The sequence below is a fragment of the Mytilus californianus genome, unplaced genomic scaffold (genome assembly GCF_021869535.1).
Source record: "Mytilus californianus isolate M0D057914Y unplaced genomic scaffold, xbMytCali1.0.p SCAF_8, whole genome shotgun sequence".
Classification (NCBI taxonomy): domain Eukaryota; kingdom Metazoa; phylum Mollusca; class Bivalvia; order Mytilida; family Mytilidae; genus Mytilus; species Mytilus californianus.
The window spans coordinates 15,385,636-15,413,054 of NW_026262734.1; the positions used below are offsets into that span (position 1 = coordinate 15,385,636).

General features: G+C 32.6%; 1 protein-coding gene and 1 long non-coding RNA gene across 2 annotated transcripts in view; both read right to left on the minus strand.

Moving 5' to 3' along the window:
- Positions 1-692: 692 nt before the first annotated feature.
- LOC127710724 (uncharacterized) lies at positions 693-4,175 on the minus strand. Its single transcript, XR_007986297.1, has 2 exons — positions 3,419-4,175; positions 693-2,365 (listed from the first exon to the last, which is right to left on the minus strand). It is a non-coding gene; the product is annotated as an uncharacterized LOC127710724 (long non-coding RNA).
- A 225-nt stretch (positions 4,176-4,400) lies between these two features.
- The window catches only part of LOC127711901 (DNA excision repair protein ERCC-6-like), a 67,747-nt gene continuing 44,728 nt past the window's right edge, over positions 4,401-27,419 (minus strand). Inside the window, exons 24-30 of the mRNA XM_052218056.1 lie at positions 22,414-22,562; positions 19,514-19,629; positions 17,582-17,702; positions 16,702-16,832; positions 13,850-15,740; positions 10,858-10,918; positions 4,401-5,919 (exon numbers count right to left, since the gene is read on the minus strand). Of these exons, the coding sequence (XP_052074016.1) occupies positions 5,793-5,919; positions 10,858-10,918; positions 13,850-15,740; positions 16,702-16,832; positions 17,582-17,702; positions 19,514-19,629; positions 22,414-22,562 (2,596 nt within the window). The 3' untranslated portion in view covers positions 4,401-5,792. The remainder of the gene's footprint in view (positions 5,920-10,857; positions 10,919-13,849; positions 15,741-16,701; positions 16,833-17,581; positions 17,703-19,513; positions 19,630-22,413; positions 22,563-27,419) is intronic.

Sequence of the window (27,419 nt, forward strand, 5' to 3'; positions counted from 1 at the left end):
CCAGTCTTTGCTCTTACTTCTTATTGTCGCATGCTTAGCAGAGAAGCAGTAAATAACCATTTTAGAGTCTTTGGTTTGACTGGCAGGGGATTCAAACCTACAACCTCTCATACTCAAGGCAAACATGCTACCATGAGACCACCAAGGATCTAGTATACCAAATATAGTTATCCTATTACAATAAGTGAGAAATTCATGTGATAGAAAAAAAAATGTTCAATCCGTCCCTGAACCATGAAAATGAGGCTAAAGATAATGGACATATGACAGACAGAAACTTTGTAACATAAGGCATCTGCATACAAGGTAGGAAGTATCCAGGTCTCCTACCTTCTGAAATATAAAGCTTTATACATGAACAAATCATTCACAAGTGGCTGTTAAGAAGCTCTATGTCTTGCACTCACGGCAATAAAAATGAGGTAAAGGACAACAGACATGCCAGACAGAAACTTAAAACTATTAGGCATGTTTTCTGCTCTTCGGTCGGGTTGTTGTCTTTTAGACACATTCCCCATTTCCATTCTCAATTTTATCTGTATACATGATACGGATAATCCAGCTCTTCTTCAATCTGATATGTAAACTATTTACAAACCTTCAGCACCTACTAATACAAGACAAAGTAACTTACCATTTGAAATATTTTCCTCCTTTAATTACATAACATAATTTTATAAGAAAAGTCAAGCTTCAAGTTTGTATCTCTTTTATTACATATAACCAATAGTTATTGGATACACTTTTTATACAAAAAACAAATGATGGCATAGAAAAAAATAGGTTTTCATTGACATGGCAACAACTGGTCATAAGCACTCATCATCATCACAATTAATCTTGAATGTCATTCATCAAAAATCTACACATAAAAAAAAAGATGTGTTCTATTAAACAGACAGAACAAAAACTGATAAGGTAATAGAGTCAAACCTAGGTTAACCGAACCCTGAATAAACTGGTTTCCTGTCCATTCCGACTGAAAATTGAAGTCCCATTTTTTCCCCTTCAGTCTTTGTAAAAATATCCCTTGTAAACCGGACCCTGTGTATACTGAATTCCAGTCTAATTATGCAGTCCAAATACTCTTAATTACACTTATTATTACATTGTCAAAACCGGTTTGTTTAATTAATTTAACATGATAACAGTATTGATCGATATGCAATCAAAACATAATTGTTTATACATGATGGTTTTCAAGGATAATCAATTAGCAAGGAGTTAAACTGTGAACTTTACATTAGTGAGCTTTATTATAGAAACACTATTAAGTTTTAATTAAACTAAAAGAAACGCCAAATATATATCGGATAGAGCTTACGTTTTAACTTTGATAAATTTTTCAAATCACGGAGTAAAAAATTTACATGTGTTTTCGAAATGTTTGGTTTCCTGTTTTGAACCCCAAAACCAATGATCCTGATAATGAAGAAGACCTGGATGACGACATTCTATTGTCGAGTTTATGGGTATCATACATTGTACGACAAAGTTACGATCATGATGACATTTCCTTTGATAAAATTCTTGCTTTTTTATAGGCTATACCAACATAGAAAATGAACGATGGAAGTATAACAAAACTCTCGTTGAACAATTCAAACATCGTGAGTATTCTGTTGCACATGAAAACAATGATCTCAAAGTGAAACTGAAACTGACGAGTCGGAGACTGATGCTACCGAGGGCGATTTGACATACGAGGATATGTACAAAAAAGTTCAGATAGTATTTTTTTAATTCGGGGGACAACCAATTTCTGAAATTTCTAAAGCCAATGAATACAAAGACTCAAAACAATGATCGTGCATAGTTTAATGGCGAAAAGGCATGGAACACTTGTAATGCTCATGTCACAATATTTTCGCACAAATCATGACATGACTTTTAATTAATAGAAATTAAACACAAGAGTGAACCAACGCATGGTAAATCTGTAGTAAGTTAGAGTCACTGAAGTGGATACCTCGTGTATGCAGGGTCGTTACGATAAAACACATAAAATGTAGAAAGTCTTGTAACAACAACACTGGAGAGACTGCTGCAGAAAATTTATTGAATGATCAACATGTTTCAGTGCCTAGGGCACCGTCATCAGGATACAAATATTACAGAAAGGTTAGCTAAGGTACAAAATCGGGTTGTATAAATACAACATCATAGTAAGGCTACAGTCTTGAAAATGAAAGTGAAAGTGAAGTAAGTATATAGATAGAGAAAATATATAGATAGATTGTCAATATGAAAATGAAAGTAAAATAAAATTGTTCAAATCAATAGTCTTTGTTAATTATGCCTGGTTATTATTTGCTGAAAATGTTGTAAATAGAGTGTACAAATACATGTCTATCCCATAACTGTTCTGGTAATTCATCTAGACAAATAGTTTCGTCGCTGCTACTGGTGGTGAGATCAATAAAAATATCTTCTGTTAAGTCCATAACGTAACCGTATTTGTTGGTTATGTATTTAGGTGTTGATTGAGGTGTATCGGTGCACGAAGTGTCAGATTCAGAGAGATGAAGCTCTGATTTATAGATTTGGTAGCACCGAACCGTGGGGACTCAATAAAAGATATGGCTAACACCAAAATAACCAAGAGAAAAGAAACAAAGGGTAAATTCACACCAAGATTCAAATGCCAAAAGTGCCCAAAAACATTTTGCAGCATTTCAACACTCAGACGTCATCATAAAGAAATTCATGGACCAGTATCTACTATGCTTGAATGCAAGCACTGTACAGCAACCATCACCAGGAAATCGAACGCTATCAGCCATCTAAAAACCAAACACCCGGAAAAAGCAATAGAAGATTACATAAGCTTTAAGCATGAACAAAGAGAAATGGCAAAACCCGTGCAAAAATGGAGGCCACCATTTGAGGCCCTACAAAAGAAAAATTGGAATGACAGAACACCTACATTCAAAATAGTGCCAGGCAATAATTCACCATATGACAACCAAAGACCCTCCACATCAGGACTACAAAGATCACCTATCAACATCCTAGAACAAGACCTTCATCTCTCCGAATCTGACACTTCGTGCACCGATACACCAACACCTATTAAAATACATAACCAATGAATACGGTTACATTATGGACTTAACAGAAGATATTTTTATTGATCTCACCACCAGTAGCAGCGACGAAACTATTTGTCTAGATGAATTACCAGAACAGTTATGGGATAGACATGTATTTGTACACTCTATTTACAACATTTTCAGCAAATAATAACCAGGCATAATTAACAAAGACTATTGATTTGAACAATTTTATTTTACTTTCATTTTCATATTGACAATCTATTTATGTATTTTCTCTATCTATATACTTACTTCACTTTCACTTTCATTTTCAAGACTGTAGCCTTACTATGACATTATATTTATACAACCCGATTTTGTACCTTAGCTAACCTTTCTGTAATATTTGTATCCTGATGACGGTGCCCTAGGCACCGAAACATGTTGATCATTCAATAAATTTTCTGCAGCAGTCTCTCCAGTGTTGTTGTTACAAGACTTTCTACATTTTAATAAATAGATTATTACGGTATTTGTATTTATTAGTTTCCAATTAACAACGAGACAGAACTTTTACATGCAAAATATCTGACATCACAAGTCAATAACTTCCTGTCAAAACGGAAACCTGAATAAACCAACCCACTGTCCAAACTCGCCCTTTTTCATAGTCCCATAGCCAACTGGTTTATACAGGTTTTACTGTAAAAGTTCTTTCTGACGAAATTATTTTGTAATTTTAACAACATTATTGGCCACTATACTAATGTCAAATTTCCAATTACTACAATACGTTTTAATGATATAAACTCACAAATACATCACTGACCTGTTTTGTTATATAAGATTGCCTGAATTACACAAGTGTATGAAATCACATCACATCAAAGAATTAGCATGACTTATACATCTGAATATTTAGATATGTTTTCAAACCTAATCTAGTGTAGCAGTATCACAGAGCCTATTAGAGGTAGTTATCATATGAGTGAACCTCTAAATTAATGAAATCAGTTTCAATTTAGGCTTTTTCAATATTGAAATAGATCACCATTTGTAAAATATATACAACAAACAATGTTTTTATGTGAAAAAAAAACAATATGAAAGTTTTATTTTTATGTATAACTAATGATTGTTCATGAAATGTTGACTAAAGTTATAAATTGAATAAAAGGATATATGAGGTATACATCCAGGAGAAAGCAACTAAATGACACATATAATCAAAAGATATCTAGATATTATCCTCTTTTATGAGAACTAGCATGATGCTGGATTCCCTCAGAATTTAGCATGTCACAGACTTAACAGTAGGAATTATTATTCCAGTAGAAAATAAACTATCACTTACAGCATATACAGTTCAGATTTCAGTCTCTTTATTTATGTCTCATAAAAATTCATACAACAGTCCACCCCATATAAACCAAACATTATTTTGTGATTCACACATTTCTTGAAAAGTACCCCCCCAAAAAAAACAAGAAAACATTTATGACATTTATCTATTTAAAAGTTTAAGGGCATACGATACAGTTATAGGGGAGGTAATGACGTTGCTAACGTAAATTGTTATTTTCGCGACGTCAAACTGTGACATAGTGGGAAAAGATGCATTTTTCAACTGATTTTTATCATTCAGACTGATTTAACTTGAAAATGAGTTCATGGACCCCTCTTTTTTATTTAAAATGACATTAGATTTTATAACATATGAAGATTATTTGTGCCAATTTTTATAAAAAAGTCACAGATGATTTTTTTAAAAATTAGATAAATATACAGCAAAAAATGCTTTTTACTCTAAAATCATGAAACTTTGATAAAAATTAATTATTTCCAAAGAATTGTTATACGAATTTAGAGCATACTTATGTTAAGAAGATTTTCCCAATGTTTTTACAAAAATCTGCTAGTGTTTATCTTTTGGAACAAAAAAGTTAGGTATGTCTATCCAAAGGATAGAAATGTCCAAAAAAAACAAAATTTTTAGTAAATGTCTAAAATTTCGACCCCATTTATCTCTTAAAGTAGCACATGAAGGTATATTTTTTATTACATATTTGATTTGACTAGGTGAAAAATAGCTTGTATGTAAATTTTCGTAAAAAAATCACTGTGGGATCAAAAGTGTATCATATGCCCTTAATCAAGTCTTTGTGTTCTCTAAAACCATTGCAGCAACATTATCAAAAATTGTTTCTCTAGATGTAAAGCACATTATGTCTTTTGTGATTGAAAAGACTTGAAATATACATTGTGGATAAAATATTTCAGATTCTTCCCTTGCTTGTTTTAATGTCAAACATACACAGAACATATAGTAACAAGGTAACAAAATTCATATATAACACTATGTTGAAAAATATAGCACTGTGGAAACATAGTCCAAAAGCGGCCATTATTGAACACAATATTCTCATGATATCACAAAAATATGAAAATTTAACGAAAAAATTAAATTCTAACCTTACAAACAATTGATACTGTATAAAATATCTACAGAATTTCCTCAAAATAATCATTTATTCATAACATTTGTAGCAGCAACAAAGAAAAGTTATACACATATCATGTCTGTCAGATCTTTTTTACTTTTGAAATTACTTTCATTATAGAGATTAGGAAATTTCAAGAATATAAGTTCTTAAAAGAGATAATAATAAGACTCAATAGGGTTTTATTTGCACAAGCAAGTACTCCCACATTCAAATGAAAGCCTTTACAACATGTAATAAATACACTGACTAGAATTTAAGATTCTTCAATTTTCTTATTGATCTTGATAGCCAGAGCTTGGACTTCATTGTGTGGGAAGATTTCTAGAGCTTGTAGAATGTTCACTAGAGCCTCATTATAATTACCATTCTTGTACATTGACCTATAAATAAAAAGAGAAAAATAAGAATATACTGAGAGTTCACCTCCTTTACACATGTTACATACAAAATATTCAACCAGCATACAAAAAATTCGTAAGGGTTCCGCTGATCCCAGTGTCTCGCCTACTTTTGCTGTTAGTTGCAGGCTCAACAGAACTGGGGAAATAATTATCAAAAATTTTCCTCTAGATACTATCTTTTGAATGTAATAAGCTTCTGTTCAAGTTTGGTAAGAATCCAGGATGGTTTATGAATCTAATAAATGTTTTAAAAACTTTAACTGCAGACTGTATGTAATGTTAACTGGAAGAAAAACTAAGTCCATTTATAAGTAATATACGGAAAAACATGAAATTTTTTTATACAAAATTTCCTTCTAGATACTAGCTTTCGATCATAAACAAGCTTCTGTCCAAGTTTGGTACAAATCCAGGATAGTTTAAGAAAGTTATTAAAATTTTGAAAACTTTAACCACAGAGTGAATGTAATGTTAACTGGCAGAAAAACTAAGTCCATTTATAAGTATAATACGGAAAAACAGGATTTTTTTTTTACAAAATTTACTTTTGAATACTATCTTATGATCATAAACAAGCTTCTGTCCAAGTATGGTACAAATCCAGGATAGTTTTAGAAAGTTATTAAAATTTGAAAAACTTTAACCACAGAGTGAATGTAATGTTAACTGGCAGAAAAACTAAGTCCATTTATAAGTAAAATATCGATAAACAGGATTTTTTTTTTAACAAAATTTACTTTTGAAAACTATCTTATGATCATAAACAAGCTTCTGTCCAAGTATGGTACAAATCTAGGATAGTTTAAGAAAGTTATTAAAATTTGCAAAACTTTAACCACAGAGTGATTTTTTGTGGACGCCGCCACGGCCGACGGAATGTAGGATCGCTATGTCTCGCTTTTGCGACAAAAGAAGCAGGCTCGACAAAAACAACTGATAAAATCTACTATCAACTGGGAGGGTACGGGAAAATCCTGCCTGCAGCTGAATTGTTAAATGTATATTTCCACGAATTCATTTTAGAAATAATTCCAAGCCCACATGAATTATTTCTATTCTAATAAGACAAATACAGCAATTCTTTTGGATCGAAGCGCTTTAGGTGAAGGCAAACATTTGCCATTCCTGCAATTAAACACACTATTAATATTGACGTAAAAGAACAGAGAAAACTGAACTAGTGACATGATTAAACTATTTACAATAACATACTTAGATAGGTTTGGATGAATTTAAATGATAATCTTAATCATAGGTAAAAAAAATTGGCTTTTAACAAATTTTATCATCGTTTGTTTATGTTTCCTTGTTTTGATGTGACTTTCAGTTTCACAACCATGCATTTTCCCGTAAAATGCTTAGATTCTTACATCATCGTTCAAAGTAGGGTAGCTCATTCATAAAAAATCATATGACGTGGGAGTATTATCGGAACAGCCCAAACAAATCATGACGTTGCCGATCAGCTGACATACACTATATTCATATTTTATCACGGGTGTGTACTCAAAGCGTTTGAAGAACGTCATATTAGAAATGAGGTTTTACAATGGACAATACATTGGCAACACTGTGTTGATAGGTTTACAGTTGTGGCACCAATACTTTAGTGTTAAAAAAGATATACATATAATATATAGTTGTCAGGCTTAATAAATTATAATTGTTTTGATCAATGATGAAGGAAATTAAAAGATATGAAATACATGTATCTTGCTATTCTAATTGGAAGACCAAATCTCGTTCTTTGATTTTCTAAAGTAAACCATCAATTGACATGTAGAATTGTATGAACTCAGAAATTTCTTACAAATTCTACTTGTCCTGAACTTTTTTTACCCCTGATTTTTTATGGGTTCATTCGTAATCAAGGCCGCAATTAAAAATATCTTTGTTTCCCCCTTACCCTACCCACCATTTCGGAAGTGGTAGGTAGGTAGGTAGGTTTTTTTTTTTTTTTTAGAGAAAATCCCTGAAATATATCTAACACACAGGAAAACACAGAAAAACAACAAATTGAACTTTATTGATACTAAAACAACATACTGTATAACGTTTTATGCATGACTAGAAGACCTTACAATTTCAGACTAGAAAATGTTTGTAAATATCAATGTCTTTGTGACTTAGAGTAGACCACATATAAATTGATATATTTTTCTTATAGTTTTATTAATTCAATTGAAAATATAAAACCCCAACGAGACTGCTACCTAGTAACATTCGATGCAAAAAATATGTACACTTGTTTTTCATTTAAGGAAATACTAGAAGCCACAAACCGTGATCCAAGCGAGTATGACTACGCCTATTAAGGCTTATTCTAGAAAACTATGAATTTATTTTTAACAATAAACTTTACCATGAAACCTTGGGCGTGCCTATGTGCGGATCAGCATTCGCTGAGTTAGCAGTCCTTACAATGTTTGTAAATTCTTGAACACATTTTACAACGCTTTCAACACAGAGAAACAAAATGATAATGATAATTGAAGTTCACCTACGAATTTTCCTGTAATGAAACAATATTCTTAGACACTGTCATAATTATACAAAGGAGAAAGATTCTTTAACGAAGGCATAGTATGATACAAGACATTAAAACCAATATCAAACCAACTGAAACATATCAATATCTGCACAGACACTGCTCACACCCAAAAAGTGTTTTCATTGAAAGGATTTATCAAGGGTGAAGTATTGAGGTATCTTAGCAGGCCTCTACAATAACTTTTTTTTCAACTTGTCCAGTAGGACAACTACATACCAAAACTTACTTGTCCGAATGAAATTGTTACTTGTCCAAAATAAATTTCAATAATAACTTTTTTTGAATTTTTAGTTGACGCAAGGAACAAAATGAATTAAAACAATAGAACAGAATTTGATTTATATCTTTTGAAATACTTTTCAAAAATATGAGTAGAGAACAACTGAATCTAGTCATGTCACAGGACTTAGGTTCTAGTTTTCATCAATGCCAAAGTCTCATCAGACTCTGCACATGAGGCACCGTCTGATAGGCCTGTCAATGTACACTCATTGGATTTGTATCCTGGTTTTTTAAGTTGAAAAAAGTTTATTCAAATGCAATAAAAAATTAGATGAGGTATGATTGCCAATGAGACAACTCTCTACAAGAGTTCATATGACACAGAAATTAACAATTATAGGTCACCGTATTGCAAGTATTATTTATTTTCTACATATGATCAAATATGATTTTGTAAATTTTATGGTAAATAATTTAATTTTTATTTAAAAAATATTTTTGTTAAAAAAATTACCAGTATGGTATTTATTATAAAGCAACAGAATAAGGTAGGAAAACGAGGTACTGATTTTTTTGGTCCAAAATGTCTCCTGCGTTGCCAAACTGTCTATTAATCATGTCTATTAAATGTGTCTCCAAGGTGCCAAACTGCCAAACTGTCTATTAATCATGTCTATTAAATGTGTCTCCTATGGTGCCAAACTGTCTATTAAACTTGAAGCTGAATTGTTTCCGAGCTGGTGACACAATGTCTTGTAAAGTTACCTTATCTACAAAGGCATCACTGATTCGGATCAGTAACACTGGTTTCCGAGAATAGTATGCCTTTACCTGTTAAAAAGTACCTGACAAAGAACAAGTTTTAAATTATCGATTGCAAGTAAACATGTCAAATTAAAACTTGTTTTTATCTTCTTTTCTTGTTTTTTGTTTATAATAATGATTACTTTGTTCGTCAAAGTTGGATTTAATTTATTTTCTGTAGAATAATTTTACTTGTCCCGTCGGACAAGCTTGATATAGCTTTTACTTGTCCGACCTTTTTTTCCTCTGTAACCGGACAATCGGACAAGCGTTATTGTCGAGCCCTGCTCAGAAACACAAGCAGCAAAACTGATCTTAAAAAAACAGTAAGAAGCTCAAACGAGATTATCAAATATCTGAAATCAACGATTTTTTTTATCAAACACAAAATACAGAAAGGGAAAACTTGCTAACACATCTACCAGCGAAACGGGAGCAACCGCTAGTAAAGTTAACAAAATTCAACCCATCTATACAGAAACTAAAAATATAATAATGAAACACTGGCATCTTATTTCACAAAACCCTGAATGTGTGACCATATTTAATCATCAGCCCATTATAGCTTATAAAAAACATAAGAACTTACAAGAACTTTTATCAAAGCATTAGCTGGTATAGTCATCTCGACTTTTCACAACACAATATGATACTGAGCTCGTAAAAAATCAACTACTATTTTATCCAAAGACAACTAGTGTATGGTCCAATATCACATACGAAATGAAACAAAATAGCATAAATAGCACGCCAATATACAACTTATTGAGTCAACCACTGATAAAGGCGAACTCAGGGATTTACCACAAACACGGCAGAAACACCGGGCCTAACATTTAAGCTCAAGGGTGAGCTCGGATGCGCAATCGTAACTACTCGGCCATTCTCGCTACCCATCTTGTTATTGGAGGTGTAGCTAGAATGGAAGAGTAGTTTAGATTGCTCGGATGCATTTATTTAAAACATTATTCCATTCCAATTTCAGTATCCTTGCACACGTTGTTTACCCTTTCCAGCAAACACACGGGCGACAATGATTTCGCGGAATGTTGAAAATACGGACCATTCAAGGAAACGAAATTAAAAATGGAACTTTTGAGCGAAACGAAAAAAAAAAAAAAGCAACAACGTGATTATCGAAAAAAATTATTTCAGTCGGCGGATTTTTAGAGGGTCGGTCGGGTAAGGGGAAACAAACTAAATTTTAATTTTGGCCAAATCTATAGTTTTTATGGCAGTGCTTGTAGACTGCTGTGTTTTAGACTTTTTCGTTCGCACATGATATTGAACGCAAGATGATGACTGCCCCTACATATTCCTATTGTTATACACAGTATTACCTTCCTGTCTTTACATATCTGCTAAACTTTTTCTTTTGATCATCTGAAAGACTGTCAAAATCTAAAACAGAAGTTGTATAAAATATGAAAAATACATCATCTGTTTGCATCACTCAACCACACTTTTCTATTACAATAAAATGTGTGAGTTTGCCCAGGAAGATGCTTGTAGCCTATAGTCTTCATATTATTTAACAGAAATGACAGAGTCCATGTTTTGGTATGGTAAGCCCCAAATTACTCAGATCAAAAATTAAAAAAGCAGATCTACAAAAACAGAAACAGAAAGAGGATCTTCTAAATGATTCCTTGTATTTCCTGCTTCAGTGATAGTAATCAATGAATCAAATAGACCCTACCAATTTTTATGTTTGAATTATATATTCTTATTCTTATGTTGTACATACTAGATGTGTGAAAATGATCATTCTAGAAGCTTGGCATAACCATGTTATATTTTATTTTAATGCCATTACACTCAATTGGCAAGGTGATAATACACGTATATATAAGTAATCATATCTTAAAATTATACATAAAGTTCTATTTTGGTTTTCTCAATTGCAGTACATTTATAAAAATTAACAAAAGTTGTAATTGTTGACCTCTTTTGGTTATTTGTGTCACTGGGTTATTGTCTCATTGATGTTCACACCACATCTCCTTATTCTTAATTCTGAAATATCAATCTGAATAACACTGACTACCTGTAATTAAATTATAAAACACAGACCAGTGCAAGCTTCAATAGATAGGTATCAAAATGATGTATTTTGAGATAGAGTTATTTCCCTTGATCACTATTTTGGAGGGGTAAGTGGTAAATTTTCTTATTTGACTAAGCAAATTGAAACATTTGGTATAAACAAGTCTAATAGGAGATCCTTTCTAGATTGTATTGATGAATTAAGCATCTCCTTTCTAGATTGTATTGATGAATTAAGCAAGCAATGCTAAAAGAAACAAGAGTGCACACGCTGAAATGTCTCGCCTTCTTTACTAATCATTGATATTATGTTGATAGTCCTTTTATTACAACTGTCAAATAAACTTAACATTAACCAAGTAAACTAAACATTGACCAATGAACCATGAAAATGAGGTCAAGGTCAGATCAACCATGCTAGGCAGGCATGTACAGCTAACAATTCTTCCATACAACAAATATAGTTGACCTATTGCTTATAGTTTAAGAAAAACAGACCAAAACACAAAAACTTAACACTGAGCAATGAACCTTGAAAATGAGATCAAGGTCAAATAAAACCTGCGTGAATGACATATAGATCATAAAATATTTCCATACACCAAATATAGTTGAACTATTGCATATAGTATTAGAAAAAAAGACCAAAACTCAAAAACATAACTTTGACCACTGAACCATGAAAATGAGGTCAAGGCCAGATGACACCTGCCAGCTAGACATGTACACCTTACAATCATTCCAGACACCAAATATAGTAGACCTATTGCATACAGTATAAGAAAAACAGACCAAAACACAAAAACTTAACTATAACCACTGAACCATGAAAATGAGATCAAGGTCAGATGACACCTGCCAGTTGGACATGTACACTTTACAGTCATTCCATACACCTAAATAAACTAGACCTATTGCTTATAGTATCTGAGATATGGACTTGACCACCAAAACTTAACCTTCTCCACTGATCCATGAAATGAGGTAAAGGTCAAGTGAAAACTGTCTGACGGGCATGAGGACCTTGCAAGGTACGCACATACCAAATATAGTTATCCTACTACTTATAATAAGAGAGAATTTAACATTACAAAAAATCTTAACTTTTTTTTCAAGTAGTCACTGAACCATGAAAATGAGGTCAAGGACATTGGACATGTGACTGACGGTTAAAAAAATATAGTTGACCTATTGCTTATAGTATTAGAAAAACAGACCAAAACACAAAAACTTAACATTGACCAATGAACCATGAAAATGAGGTCAAGGACAAATGACACCTGCCAGTCAGACATGTACACCTTACAATCATTCCATACACCAAATATAGTTGACCTATTGCTTATAGTATTAGAAAAACAGACCAAAACACAAAAACTTAACATTGACCAATGAACCATGAAAATAGGTCAAGGACAAATGACACCTGCCAGACAGACATGTACACCTTACAATCATTCCATACACCAAATATAGTTGACCAATGGCTTATAGTATTAGAAAAACAGACCAAAACACAAAAACTTAACATTGACCAATGAACCGTGAAAATGAGGTCAAGGTCAGATGAAACCTGCCAGACTGACATGTATCCCTTATAATCATTCCATACACCACATATAGCTGACCTACTGCTTGTAGTATCTGAGAAACGGACCTAATCACGTAACTTTAACCTTGATCACTGATCCATGAAATGAGGCTGAGGTCAGGTGAACCCTGTCTGATGGACATGTAGACGTTGCAAGGAACCCATATACCAAATATAGTTATCCTATTACTCATAATAAGTGAGAAATTTACATAACAAAAAAACTAAACTTTTTTTTCAAGCAGTCGCTGAACCATGAAAATAAGGTCAAGGACATTGGACATATGACAGACGGAAAGTTCGTAACATAAGGTATCTGCATACAAAGTATGAAGCATCCAGGTCTTCTACCTTCTGAAATATAAAGCTTTATACAAATAGTTTACGCCGCTGTCGCCGCCGCCGCCGCCGCCAGATAGTAATACCTATGTCTCACTTTCTGCGACTTTCGTCGCAGGCGAGACAATAAAAATTGTTCAGAAAACAACTTTTTCAAAAGTCTAGCGGTCAGTATAACAAGTTGAATTTTGTCAATTTAAAAAGGAATTTGTGCATGTAGACCTCATACAGGGCAATGAAAGGGAAGTAACTCTTGCTCAAATTGTGCCAATCAATACCTATGTATACTATTCTATATTTACAATGTGGACTGACCATGATTTTTTCACTTATTCCCATACATAGAAATAACCTACCTTCTTCCTCAGATTCATCTTCCTCACTTTCAGAAACTTCTTCATCTGACATTTCATCATCCTCATCATCATCAATAAAGCTGTCATCTTCATCATACTCATCATCAGATTCACTTTCATCTTCAATCAAGTTCTTTTTGTTTACTTTAGAAGTTTGTTTAGCACCATTTATGGAATCATTGTCACTGTCATCACTTACTACATTGTGTCGTGACCTTGAAGGTTTTTGAACTTTCCCGCCTTTTTCTAAAACTTCCTCTTCTTCATCTACAATTTCCTCCTCACTATCATCCTCATCAGAACTGTCAATGACAGCTTTCCTCTTTTTCCTGTTGACAGTAGCTATAGGACTTTCATTAATGTTATCATCAGACATATCATTGAGAGGACTTTCAACAGTTTGATTAGATTGAAGGGAGTTCTCATTTTCATCTGAATTATTATTTACAGATTCATCAACCATTGATTTAATTTCAGGTGACTTACCACTTTCATCTGATTCGTAATTCATGGAATCATCAATACAGTTTGTACTTTGTTTAGAGTGTGAAAGACGTTTAGGGGTACTGTCAATGTCAAGGTCACTTATCACAGATTTGTTACTGATCACAGCTGGTGTATTTTGTTGAGAATCTATGACAACACTAGCAGATTCTTCTGCCCTTGAAGTATCACAGCTGTTCAAAGGAGAATCTTGAACCAAGGCTCCATGTAATCGTTTCTTTGGTGATGGTGACTCCTCCACAAAATTTTCCCCAAGAGACCCCCCACTACTATGCGAGCTGTCGGCAGATCTACTGTCCAGAGCAGGACTATCAGCAAATGCTGACATTATTGTGGAGTTCATTCTAGCTTCAGTTAACGCTTGTGATGTCAAAGGGATATTAAATTTTTTACCAACTGACATCAATGGGCGATTGGCATCAGGGGAGATAAGCAATTCTTCATTAACAACGTTTGATTTTCCAGCTTTGGGTGTTTTGGCCAACCATGGACTTGCACATACACTCCTCCTTTTATTCTTTGCAGGAGTTTTCTGTTTCTCTGGAGTCACCATATTAACAATGCTTGAAACAGTATTTGAAATTTGATTTCCAAACAATTTTACGGCTGACCCTAACCCTTTAGCCATAGTTTCTATTGTTTTCACAGGAGATTTCAATGCAGGAGATGCCATTTCTGCATCCTCTGATTCAGTATTTAAATTTCCCCTACTTTTCAATGGTGTTTTTTGTATAGAGGTATTCATATCCTCTTCAGAATCCACTTGCAAATTTTCAATACTTCTCAAAGGTGATTTGAGTATAGACAAATTCTTAATCTCATTTGAATCGACCTTCATAGGTGAGTCCATCATCATTTCTACAGTCTGCTTTTTCATTGGTGTTTTTGATGGTGATGTCATCATGACATCATCATCACAATGAATATTTGACAAACTGGTTTCTAAATTCTGAATATCATCTTCATTTTCCATATTTATATTTTTATTATCATGGTTTCCATGTACACTATTTTCTTGATTATTTTCAATTAGAATTTCTTCTGTTTTGTCATTTCCCTTTGAAAAACTTTCATTAGTTTCATTACTGTCTTGTATTTCTTCATCGGAGTCCAAACAAATAGGTTCAGATTGCTGTATGTGACTTTTGGGTTCGGACTTAATTTCTACATCAATAAACTCTGAGTGAGAATTTTCTGAATTTATTCCCGGACTTTCTGGTTCCTTTTTTACTGCCGGATCAGATGGTTCTAATTTAATCCTAGGGCTTGATTCTTCTCGTTTTATGTTTCTAGAACTTAAACTTGGTAAATCATCATCGATCTCCTGAAATATTTCTTGTTTGATATGACCAATAGGTGGCACTCTCTGTCTTTCGTCTTCAGAAGTCTACAATGCAGAACATAATAAACATTTACTAACGCTGGCTTGATACTACTGCTGGTGGACTGCTAGTCTGTGAGGATATCATCAGCTCAGTAGTCAGTACTTTGGTACTGACATGATTTATAACATACCTGTTTAAAGATTCTCCATTCTTAAATGTAGAAGTTGTTAAGAAACTAAGGTTCAAACTGCCTCAGACAAAGTTGACCTTAGATTGATGATTGATTTTTGCCTATTCTTTTATGTTCTTTTTTATCATATTAAAAGCTCTTTATGTTTTCAAGTACTTATACATCCTTGGCTTTCAATTTTAGCTTTAAGTGTTCCTGATGACCATGATGCCAGAAAAGCACTTTAGACGCAACTAATTCATAAAGAGTTATTTTCTTTTTGTAACAACTTGCATAATTTTAAACTTTTACATTATCTAGTCTAAATAACTGTTATGGGGACAGAAAATTTATGGTCACCAATAAAATTGGTTGATTTTGTTTAGATGTGTGTCAAATGGAAATGTCTTTGAAACATTTTTTGTTGTTACCACAGCAATGGGACGATACCATTTGTATCCAGATCAAGATATACTTACCCTTCTACAGCAATAGGGTATGGTTGTTAAAATCTACAGGGATGATAACTGATATAGAATGCACTGTGTTTATTCAGTGGTTGACATACTTTGGATTCATTATTGAGGCACTAAATTTCATAGATTTCTTTAGTGAAAGATTACATCTCACTTGTAGATTCTGAGAACTGAGGTGGCCAAGTTCAGTTGCAGTGAAGAAGAAGAATAAAAAGAATCCAAAATTGTTAAAGAGACTTAACGAAAAAGAATAAAGAAAAAAATAAATGAAAATATTGATTGAGGGACTTTATAAAGCAATACAGTATTTGTTTTGGGACCATCTTCCCCATAATATATTGTTTTCTGCTTTCTTAATCAACAATGAATTTTTTTCACCTTTTTCTGTGGTGTTTCTGTCAGATCAACCATTTCTGTATCAGAATCATCATCAGAATCTTCATCAACATTGTCATCATCTTTATTAAGGTCAATAACGTCATCTGGACCTCCATCTGGAACAGATGTTACTGGAAGAAACAGATAAAAAAGTTACGTTATTTTGATAAATCAAAATATTAAATCATATGTTTAGTTTTGATATGCCTTTTTTGTATGTGTGATATGCAAACATGCAAAAACTGAGAGATTAAAGAAAGCAGCCTACCTCTACTCTTATGAATCTTAGGTACTGTTTGATTGATATACTTGGGAAAATGATAATATAAATCCTAAAGAAAAATCCTAGCCCTACAATTCAATTATTCAACTTGATGTTTCCCTTAATTATAAATATATGTACAAACCTGAAAGCTTAAGCTTACTGATTGACCTTCCATTGTCCTCTGAGTTTGCTCAATTTGCCCTCTTATGTACAAACCTGTTGACATATTCAACTTGTCCTCTCTGTCTACATAGTCCTTTGATGTACACACAAATGAATGTTTTAGAACTATGTGTCCATTTCATGAATTTCAAATCTGTGGACATATTCCTCTCTTGTGTTGTTTGTGTGCTTTTTGATTCCATCTTTGATTTATAAACAAGAAGGAGTTTTTACATTTACCATCCTAAAAGTATCTTTGATTGACACTTCAAACAAGTAGATATATTCTACTTTTGGTCTGTTAGATTTGCCAATTCATTAAAAAACCTACATGTATTGTCAACTTCTTTGGTGCTGTGTCCTTTAGATTGACCATCTTATGAACTAACCTGTAGGCATATTCCATTCAGATGGTCCTCTGAGTCTGATAAATTGACTCTCTTATGTACAAACCTGTAGGCATATTCCACTCAGATGGTCCTCTGGGTCTGTTTGATTGGCCCTCTGATGGATATTGTGACATTGGCTGAGACAGATTAGATTCCATCTGCAAAAGCTCCTGAGCTTTTTGTACCTGCAATTACAATAAGTGATAGCTTTCTCCATAGAAGAATATTTGGGAAAAGATACTAAACATAGAAACAGGCAAGATATGCCCTCAATTTTAGCATCCAATTGTACATTTTTGTATTATTAAAAATTATCAGTCAATATGTGTTCTACAAGGATCACCAGTCCTTCACCTTTCATCTGATACCTTAATTACTGAAATATATTCTACATAGTTTTATATTTACACCTATGCTTATGAACTATTTTGTTTTAAATATGTACTACTTTCCAGTATGTTCTTATTTTAACTGGGGCCGATTTGGTTATGTAATGTCTTACAAAGTCTATCCAAATTATTTTTGCAAAGAATTCCGCCGGTGCTAGGGGCTGTCTTAAATTTGCTTTTTTGCTCCGTGTTGAAGGCCTCACTGTGACTTTGAGATGAAGAACAGCAATAAAAGCGCTGTTCCTTTGCTTTTTGTGTCTTTTTTGCTGTGCATGTACTGATTTTGTGTCATGGATGGATACCCCATATCCAGTGTTTTTCTATTAAATGATTGGTAGTCCTTGAATTAGTTTTTAAGAATTTGATACTAGAAGTAAAATGAAACAAATGTAACAAAGAAGAACAAGTTTTCAATAAACAATGAAAAATGTCTAAGCCACACACAATTTTTTACATATCTGGAGAGTTGATATTTCTGTTTGGTTATTCTTAATGAAAACTAGTCTAAATAAAAATAAAGGTTTTGTGAAATCTTGATCTCAAACTGAGCTAATTTTGCTTGGATGTTATCCTGCTAAATAAATAGCATTCTCATGCAAATTAAGATTGTACATCTTGTTTTAAGAGATATCATCTTCGCTACCAAGGGTCACGATCCAGTCCCCTCCTCTCCACCCTTGGCGGATTGAGATAGAATTTCGGATCCACAGGTTAATTATTTCCATTGGTTGCAGTTGTAACTGGCTGCATCCAATCAAAAAGCGCCTTTAAGATGATCACATGCAAATGTAGAAAATGTAAATAAACAATTGCACATGCTGATTTTGCAACAAGTCTTTACCCCCAAAACATAGGACGATATTTAGTAACAATTCTAAAGTTCTTAATCAAGGAATTAAAGTTCCTGGATATGTTTCTTGCATAAATGTTGGAAGTTCAACGTGTTTTTTCGGTTCCTGCTTTACAAAATTTTTAAACACTAGACACAACCATTTTACACCACCACATTGAAGAGAGTTCAAGTGCTGTCATTGGTCAAGAATAATGTAGTCGGAATGGACGTGACTTTTATCTACCGGTAGATGGTACAGCATTGTAATCACAAATGATGGCTTAATCTGCCAAGGGTGGAGAGGAGGGGATTGGATCGTTACCCTGAAGAGAGATATTTTCAATTACGAGTTAACAGAAACAATGTCAATAGGGCATAGAAAGTGGACCAACTAACTATTTATAGTTTTGATAGAGAATAGAAAGTGTAACGCCTGACTTTTTATTGCCTGGATGCCGTTCCCCTCACCGATGAAAGCTAATTTCACGTTCCCTTTGTCCTGATTTAGCATGTAAATAAATATTTGAAGTTACAGGATAATTGACACAAATTATCAGTATGTATTGCAATATTACAAGCAGGTTTGGCAAAACTTGTATTGGACATACGGTTATCATTGTCTTTTTATGACAAGCAAAAGTTAAATGGGCCTTGCTTACATAAACACCAAATACACTTTAGGTGTGTTTGGCCTTAGGCTTTAGAATTTTCCTAATTTAACTTTCTTCTTATGTAAGATTTTTCACCCTATACAACACAATTATACTAATCTTACCCTGGCCTGAATATAGTCATTGCCTTGGCATTCTTCTTGATTGTCCTCATCAATATCATCCACATTGTCCTTGACCTTACCAAACATGAGGTCATGGTCAGATATACCAAATATATCTTGGGAATAAATAATTTAAATAAATTATAAACTGTTATCACAGAGATATGTCTCGCTTTTTTGTAATTTTGATTATGCAAATGTTGAAATTAAAATGGCAATACTTAACAAGTTAGGCTAATATTCAAAGTCAATGAACCATGACTGATGTACATGGCTAAACCATCTCCATGTAAATGAGATGCGCCAATGCTAATACAACTGCATACCAAATATCATTGACTTATTATGAGTTGTTCCCTTAAACAAACCTAAACACAAACATTAACTTGTAAACTATGTAAAAGTTGCAAAGTCAATGAACCATGAAGAGGGGTTGGAGCTTTATAATCTCAGTGGAAACGATACTTACAAATGCCAATAAATTTGCATACCAAATATCATTGAGATCTTATCACAAACTAATACATGTAAACTAAGCAAAAGTTTCAAAGTCAATATGCCATGACTGAGGGGATGGGGCCAAATATTCTCCATTGAAATGAGATGTGCTAATGCTTATACAACTGCATACCAATTAACATTGGCCTACTGATAATGGTTCCCCTTGAACTGACCTAATCACAAACTAATACATGTTAACTTAGCAAAATTTTCAAAGTCAATAGACCATGACAAAGGGGGCTGAGCCAAATATTCTCCATGGAAATGAGATATGCCAACGCTTATACAACTGTACACCAAATATCATTGACCTACCCTAATGGTTCCCCATAAACTGACCTAATCACAAACTAATACATGTAAACTAAGCAAAAGTTTCAAAGTCAATAGACCATGACTGAGGGGGCAGGGCCAAATAATCTCCATGGAAATGAGATGTGCCAATGCTAATACAACTGAATACCAAATATCATTGACCTACCCTAATGGTTCCCCATAAACTGAATTTATCACAAACTAATACATGTAAAATAAGCAAAAGTTTCAAAGTCAATAGACCATGACTGAGGGGGCAGGGCCAAATAATCTCCATGGAAATGAGATGTGCCAATGCTAATACAACTGTATTCCAAATATCATTGACCAACAACTTGTGGTTCACCACGAACTAGACCTAATCACAAACTAATACATTTTTGACGCCGTCGTCACTGACACCGGAAACAGCATACCTATGTCTCGCTTTTTGACTCCGTCAAGCAAGACAAAAAGGTTATATTTATATAAATTATACAGTATTTTTTAGCATTTAAAGATATCCAATGAAGGAACATTTTTACATTTAATATTTGATTATAAGTCATTATTTTGGTATATATTTAAAAACCTACAATTATACAAGGTTACCTTAACTTACGGTACTATTTTCTATTGCTATATAATATGAAAACAGATTAAAAATTCAAATGGCAGGGTTAAGCAGAATTTTTCTTAAACAATAGAGAATGTTCTATACTGAACATATAAATATTTGAAAATGGAAAAATTTCCCAAGTTTGCAAAAATGAGAAAAATTCCTCAAACACTTCAATAATAGCAGGTGCACAACTTCAACATAAGTGCAATATCCTGTAATGTTTCAGGGATCTGGGTGGAAACTGTAGGAGGAGTTAATCACACAAAACTTGTAACCTCTTGCATAGATTTTGCTGAAAAATTACTAAGTCTTAAGTCTGGAAAAATGAGAAACAGGGGCACAACTTCCACACATGTGCTATCTTCCTGTGAAAACAGAATAACAAATGTAAAACAATTCAAACAAGAAAACTAACTGCCTGATTTATGTACAAAATAATTAACGAAAAACTAATATGATATACAGCAACAAATGACAACAACTGAATTACAGACTCCTGGCTAGGGACAGGCACATACAAAATGTGATGGGGTTAAACATGTTTGTGGGCACCCAACCCTCCCCTGAACAGCACAACATAAGAACAAACTATAATAAACAGTTTAAACAGAAATATGTCTAGCTTTTTATAATTTTGATAGTAGAAAGCAATGTTGAAATTAAAATGGCAATATTCAAACATATAAACTATACAAAACATTCAAAGTCAATGAACCATGACTGAAGGTGCCATGCCAAATAACCTCTATGGAAATGAGAAATGCCAATGCTTATTAAACCGTATAAAATTATAAAATTGACTTATCATAAGCGGTTCCCTTTAAACTAACTTAAACACAAACTTTAACTTTTAAAAGTAAGACACAATGAACCATGATGATAGGGTGGGGCCATATAATATCCATGGAAATGAGACTTGCAAATGCTTATATAACTTCATACCAAATGTAACTGACTTAACATTAGTGGTTTATCTTTAACTGGTCTAATCACAAACTTTATCATGTAAACTATGCAAAATATTGTCAATAGACCACCACTGAAGGGGGGAGCAAAATTATCTCCATGGAAATGAGAAGTGCCAATGCTAATACATCTGCCTACCGAATATCATTGACCTACCACTAATGGTTCCCCATAAACTGACCAAATCACAAACTATTACATGTAAACTAAGCAAAACTTTCAAAATCAAGAGACCATGACCACATCAAAGCGAAACAAAAAATAATGTATCGAAGACTGAAATGTTTACAAAGGGAGCATCCAACAACTGGTGTGTCTATCTAAACCCACCATGTACATGATGTACCATAATATTTACCTAGAGTGTATAAGATATGCTATATGAGCATCCAATGACTGGTGGGTCTATCTTAACCCATAATGTACCATAATATTTACCTAAAGAGTATAGATATGCTATATGAGCATCCAACAACTGGTGTGTTTATCTAAACCCACAATGTACCATAATATTTACCTAGAGAGTATAGATATGCTATATGAGCATCCAATGACTGATCTGTCTTCCTGAAGCCACTATGCATTTCTTCTAACTGTTGTTGTGTAGATGATACCCGTGAATTATTAAGCTCGAACAGCTCCTTTAATTCTTGTTTGGTAAAATACCTATGAATAAAAAAACATACTTAATTGTTGGCTTTCATTTGACATATGGATAATTTTGGCTACAAATATAATTAATTGTAATAGATTACAATTCTGTATACACGTTTAACCTTTTCTAAAAATGTAAATAATCACCACTCAGCAATACGTTTTACAACTTAGATAAAAAACTTAAACTGGGGACTTTTCAGAGCCTGTGTTGGTCTCCTGGATCAATGTGCATTTTCAACAATAGCCACTCTCCAACATTAAAGACTAGAATATAGTTCATGACTAAGATCTCTTTATTGTTGATCTTGTATTGCTGATAATTTTTTTCTGTTTTCAGTTTTTCTCGATCTACTATAGTGTTTGTACAAAATACAAATAATGTGTAATAATTGCCATTCAAGGGCAATAACTTTTAATCTCTATCTATAGCAATGTCCAAGAAAACAGACAAAACTTGCATTTAACCCCTTGTTCTATTCAATTAGTAAAGGTTAATGGACAACAATGGATGAGGGACGACAGACACAAGTGATGAGAATAGCTCACTTGACCCTTTGGGTAAGGTGAGCTGAAAACTATAATAGCTGATTTTTAATGTGAATAGATATAAGAAGATGTGGTATGAGTGCCAATGAGACAAATCTCCATCCAAGTCAAAATTTATAAAAGTAAACCATTATAGGTCTATAAAGGAAAATGTGTTTCTATTGCCACAGCCATTCATTCAACAGCTTACTTCAGGAAAAAATTTGAGGTAATTTTTGTTCCATAGAGTTCTAATAATTAAATTTCAATAACTCTGTATTGGCTAAAGTGAAAAAGAAGCTTTTCTGCATTCAACCCTTATACAGAGAAAAATTTGACATTGCCTAGTCAATGAAATGTTGATTTATACATACAAATGGGGAAAATAAATAAAGTCATGTAACCCTGTTGTGAAGAAAGTCAAAATCTTGAAAACCAGCAAGTATTTTCTGTTCTCATAGCATTTTGGTGACACAAATAATTAATTTACCTTAAAAAATTTGCTACTGAGACCAAGTTCATTATTTTTACAGACACATATACCTGATACTACTACCAGAAGCTGATAATTATTTATAGGATTTTTTTAATAATTATTAACAGTGTGTAACAGATATGTTCTAAGATGGACAGCCAATTTTGAAAAAAAAAGTTTGCAATATCTGTTAGATAAGATTATAGATAAGATTATTGCTTTGAATTAAACAAGTAAAACACTAGACAATTGTTTGGCAAAAAGTAGATTTATCAATATTACTATTTACTATTCTCTTTATTTTCTCCATAGTTATGGAAACATCAGATTAGTTAAAAAAAAGTATCTTGAAACTTATTCAAATATAATTTATTATTAAAGGAAAAGCAGTTTTCTGTTTTTCAAAACAAATTTGCAGAACAAAAAATATGAATTCTATGTAGCATATCTGGAATCATTTAGGGAAAAGCTTTATATAGATGTATAGATTGGTCTCATTTACAATTTGGCTAGACTTAGGACATATAGGGCTAGCTTTATTGTATGCACATCTGTATCATAACCTCTAGATGTCTATATTAGGTGTGATTGCATTGTTGGTTGCTGTTACTCAGATTTTAACTCAAAATCCCATATCAAATCCATATAAAAAAGACCAAACTAAGTAAATACGAATAAAAGTGGATGTTCCACTCAACAAATAAAGCGTACATTTTTTAGTTTAACCTAGACCCCCATTAATAAGATTACTGGGTGCTAATCTGTTATGTAATGAATACAGGTATAATCTTTGTAAAAATCCCCCACATTCCTAGATAATTACCTGTATACAATGATGCTAATTAAGATAAAATACTTATATATTAATAAGATTAAATAAAAATATGTTTCTACAGACAAATACCACCCCCTGTTCGACTTTATAGGACAAAATTCTACAATCAATTACATAGTCTGTCTGAAATTATTCTATAACATTCCAGTTCTAAAATAATAATCATTTATATCTTTTCATTAAGTATCAAACAGCAAATAAATGAATTAAAGTTTAAAATAATCTGTTTCGAATATGAAAAAATGCAGCTTACAACGTCTAAAAACTTTGAATATTTTTCACAATGTTTAGATATTGTGAGGATATGTTTTTTTTAAATCAAATCTGCAAATATTTTGCCTTACTTTCATGTAAAACATATTTAAAGTGACTCTTGCCTTTCAATTTCATTGAATGTTTATATCAAAAACTATAAATAATATATCAAAAGGTCTGTGTGTTACTGCATTGATCTTATACTCTTATTTGAAATAGAGAGGGTGTGAATTTCAGCTTTTCTTGAAACCGTTTTAATTTAAACAGATATTGACTTTTTTTATGACATCATGTGGCCTGGGTTATTTTTCCAAAGAATTTATATATATAGGTCTTTTGTTTATCATTGTAAATTAAAAATCCCCAAATAAAACAAAAATTAATATCTTGGAAATAATTTAACATATTATGTTATGAATCTTTTCTTTTAGAAAACAAATTAAAATATAACAGAAATTTCCTTTGTACAACAGTACAATAATAGAGCTCTTGATTTCTAAAACTTTGGGTAATATCTGGCAAACCCTAAAACAGATGAAGCACAGAAAGTCACAAGAAAAAAAATTCAAAATAACATTTTTAGTCTTAGATACAAGATTTTTTCATTACTTGTTAGCTCTGAAATAGCTGTCAGTAACTGTGAGTACTCTAAGATTTGTACTTAGTGTCTTTTTTGTTTTTAGGAATGTATAAATAACCTGCCATGTCTGGTCTGTGTTTTTGTTAGATGTTTTTCTGCTTTGTGTAGATCTGATGAGTTAAGCCCTTTTCTTATGTTGTACTGTATCACCACTGTCCCAGATTAGGGGAGGGTTGGCCCCTTCAAACATGTTTCACCCCGCCATATTCTATATGTGTCTGTCCCAAGTCAGGAGCCTGTAGTGCAGTGGTTGTTGTTGGTTCATGTCTGCCACATTTTTGTTTTCATAAATTGTTTTGTTATAAATTAGGCCGTTAAGTTTTCTGGATTGAATTGTCTCATATTTTGTATGTTGGGGTCTTTTATAGCGCAATATACAGTATGGGATTTTCTCATTGTTGAAGGCCGTACAATTGCCTATAATTGATTACATCCACTTATGTCGGGGCCTTTTATAGCGCAATATATGGTATGGGTTTTTCTCATTGTTGAAGGCCGTACAATTACCTTTAATTGATTACATCCACATCATCTGAACTTTGGTGGATATTTGTCTGATTGGCAATCATGCCACATCTCCTTATTTTTACATTTTATAAATCATTTTTGTATTTTTGCGTAAACTTTCATACATTAATCAACTTTCAGACAAACTTTGTAGTCAACAATTTTGATAATTTAATTTTGAAACAATAAAAATTTTGAAGAAACTTAATGTAAAAATAATGATTACCAATCGTTCATTATCATTTTTATATAAAATTTATCAAATTCTAATTTTTGTTCGTTTAATTTTGTAAATTTTTGTCTTATGACTTTCTGTCCATTTTCCTTCTAAAACAGAGTCTGATAGGTTCATTGTAGTAAACTGTTATCTTAGGAATAGACCTTACAATACTATGGCTAAAATATTCTTTACATAACTAATCTTTTGCATCTGATGGAAATAATTCTGTGTGAATTTTTTTTCTGATAGAGACAAAAGCCTTTCATTAACAATGATTTGTTTACAGTTTCAAGGACTAACACATGATTTGGGACCAGAAACATGAAGTATCTAAATTGAGGCAAAAAAAACAAGTGATAAAACTCTCTGTCATTACCATAGAAATCAAAATGTCAATTCCAAGAAACTAATTTCATTTAATACCCTTGTTTTATGAGCCTATTTGTGTGTGTAAAAAGATTGTTACACAGACAGTTTGTTTAGTTTCTAGTGAATTTTTATTGCAAATTTAAATAAACAATTATTATCCCCAAAAGTTATTTTGAACTGCAAGTGTAGTCCTAAAAATGCTTGATAGTAACACTAGTATATCTTGTTTTAAAAAGTTTATCATGTCTCCTCAAGGCAAAACCTTTTCAATTCCTGAAAATTTTAATTTTAGAATTAAATACATTTTTAAATAACAAATTAAGAATTATTCATGACAGTAAACAAGTAAATAACCAGATAATTGACATATGTATTGTCACTACAGGAGATGAAATTGAATTTTCCAGTGTAGTTGGACAATGTACTGATACTGACATCTTTATTGTCACATGACAAGATATTATAGCAAACATGTGACAAACTGGCCAGGGATGTGGGTGGAGCTTACATCCAACAAGGATAACAAAGAATAAATGCTAATAAATTATGCAAATTTTGCATCTGGTTTCAGCTTCCAGTGGCTCAAATGACAATTTTCAATTATATAAACTTTATTTCTGAATTAATAATTTGCAATGAAATCTTATATTCATTGAAAACCAGCATGAAATTTTTAATTTCTCCTTATGGTGACCCAGTTAGTTTGTTTGTAAACAACAAAAATCCACATGCTCTAGGGTAATAAATTTCTTCTCTATCCACATAGTAAGTTAATTAGGTTTTTCTTCTTAATTTGGCCACAACAAGTAAGTTAATTCAATCAATTTATATTTTTCAATGTTAGCATGTGTGTGCAGGAATGTGGCTTGCAGGGCTATGTGACTAATTTGTTTCCCTTTGTTCTGAGGTGACCACAACAATTTAGATGTATTGTTCAGATAAGAAGATAAGAGGCTCAGTTGTTTGGACATGCAAATTTATGTAATAACAAAAAGCCCACCCTAGGGTGTTCCAGTGGTCATACTTGTTGGTAAACATGT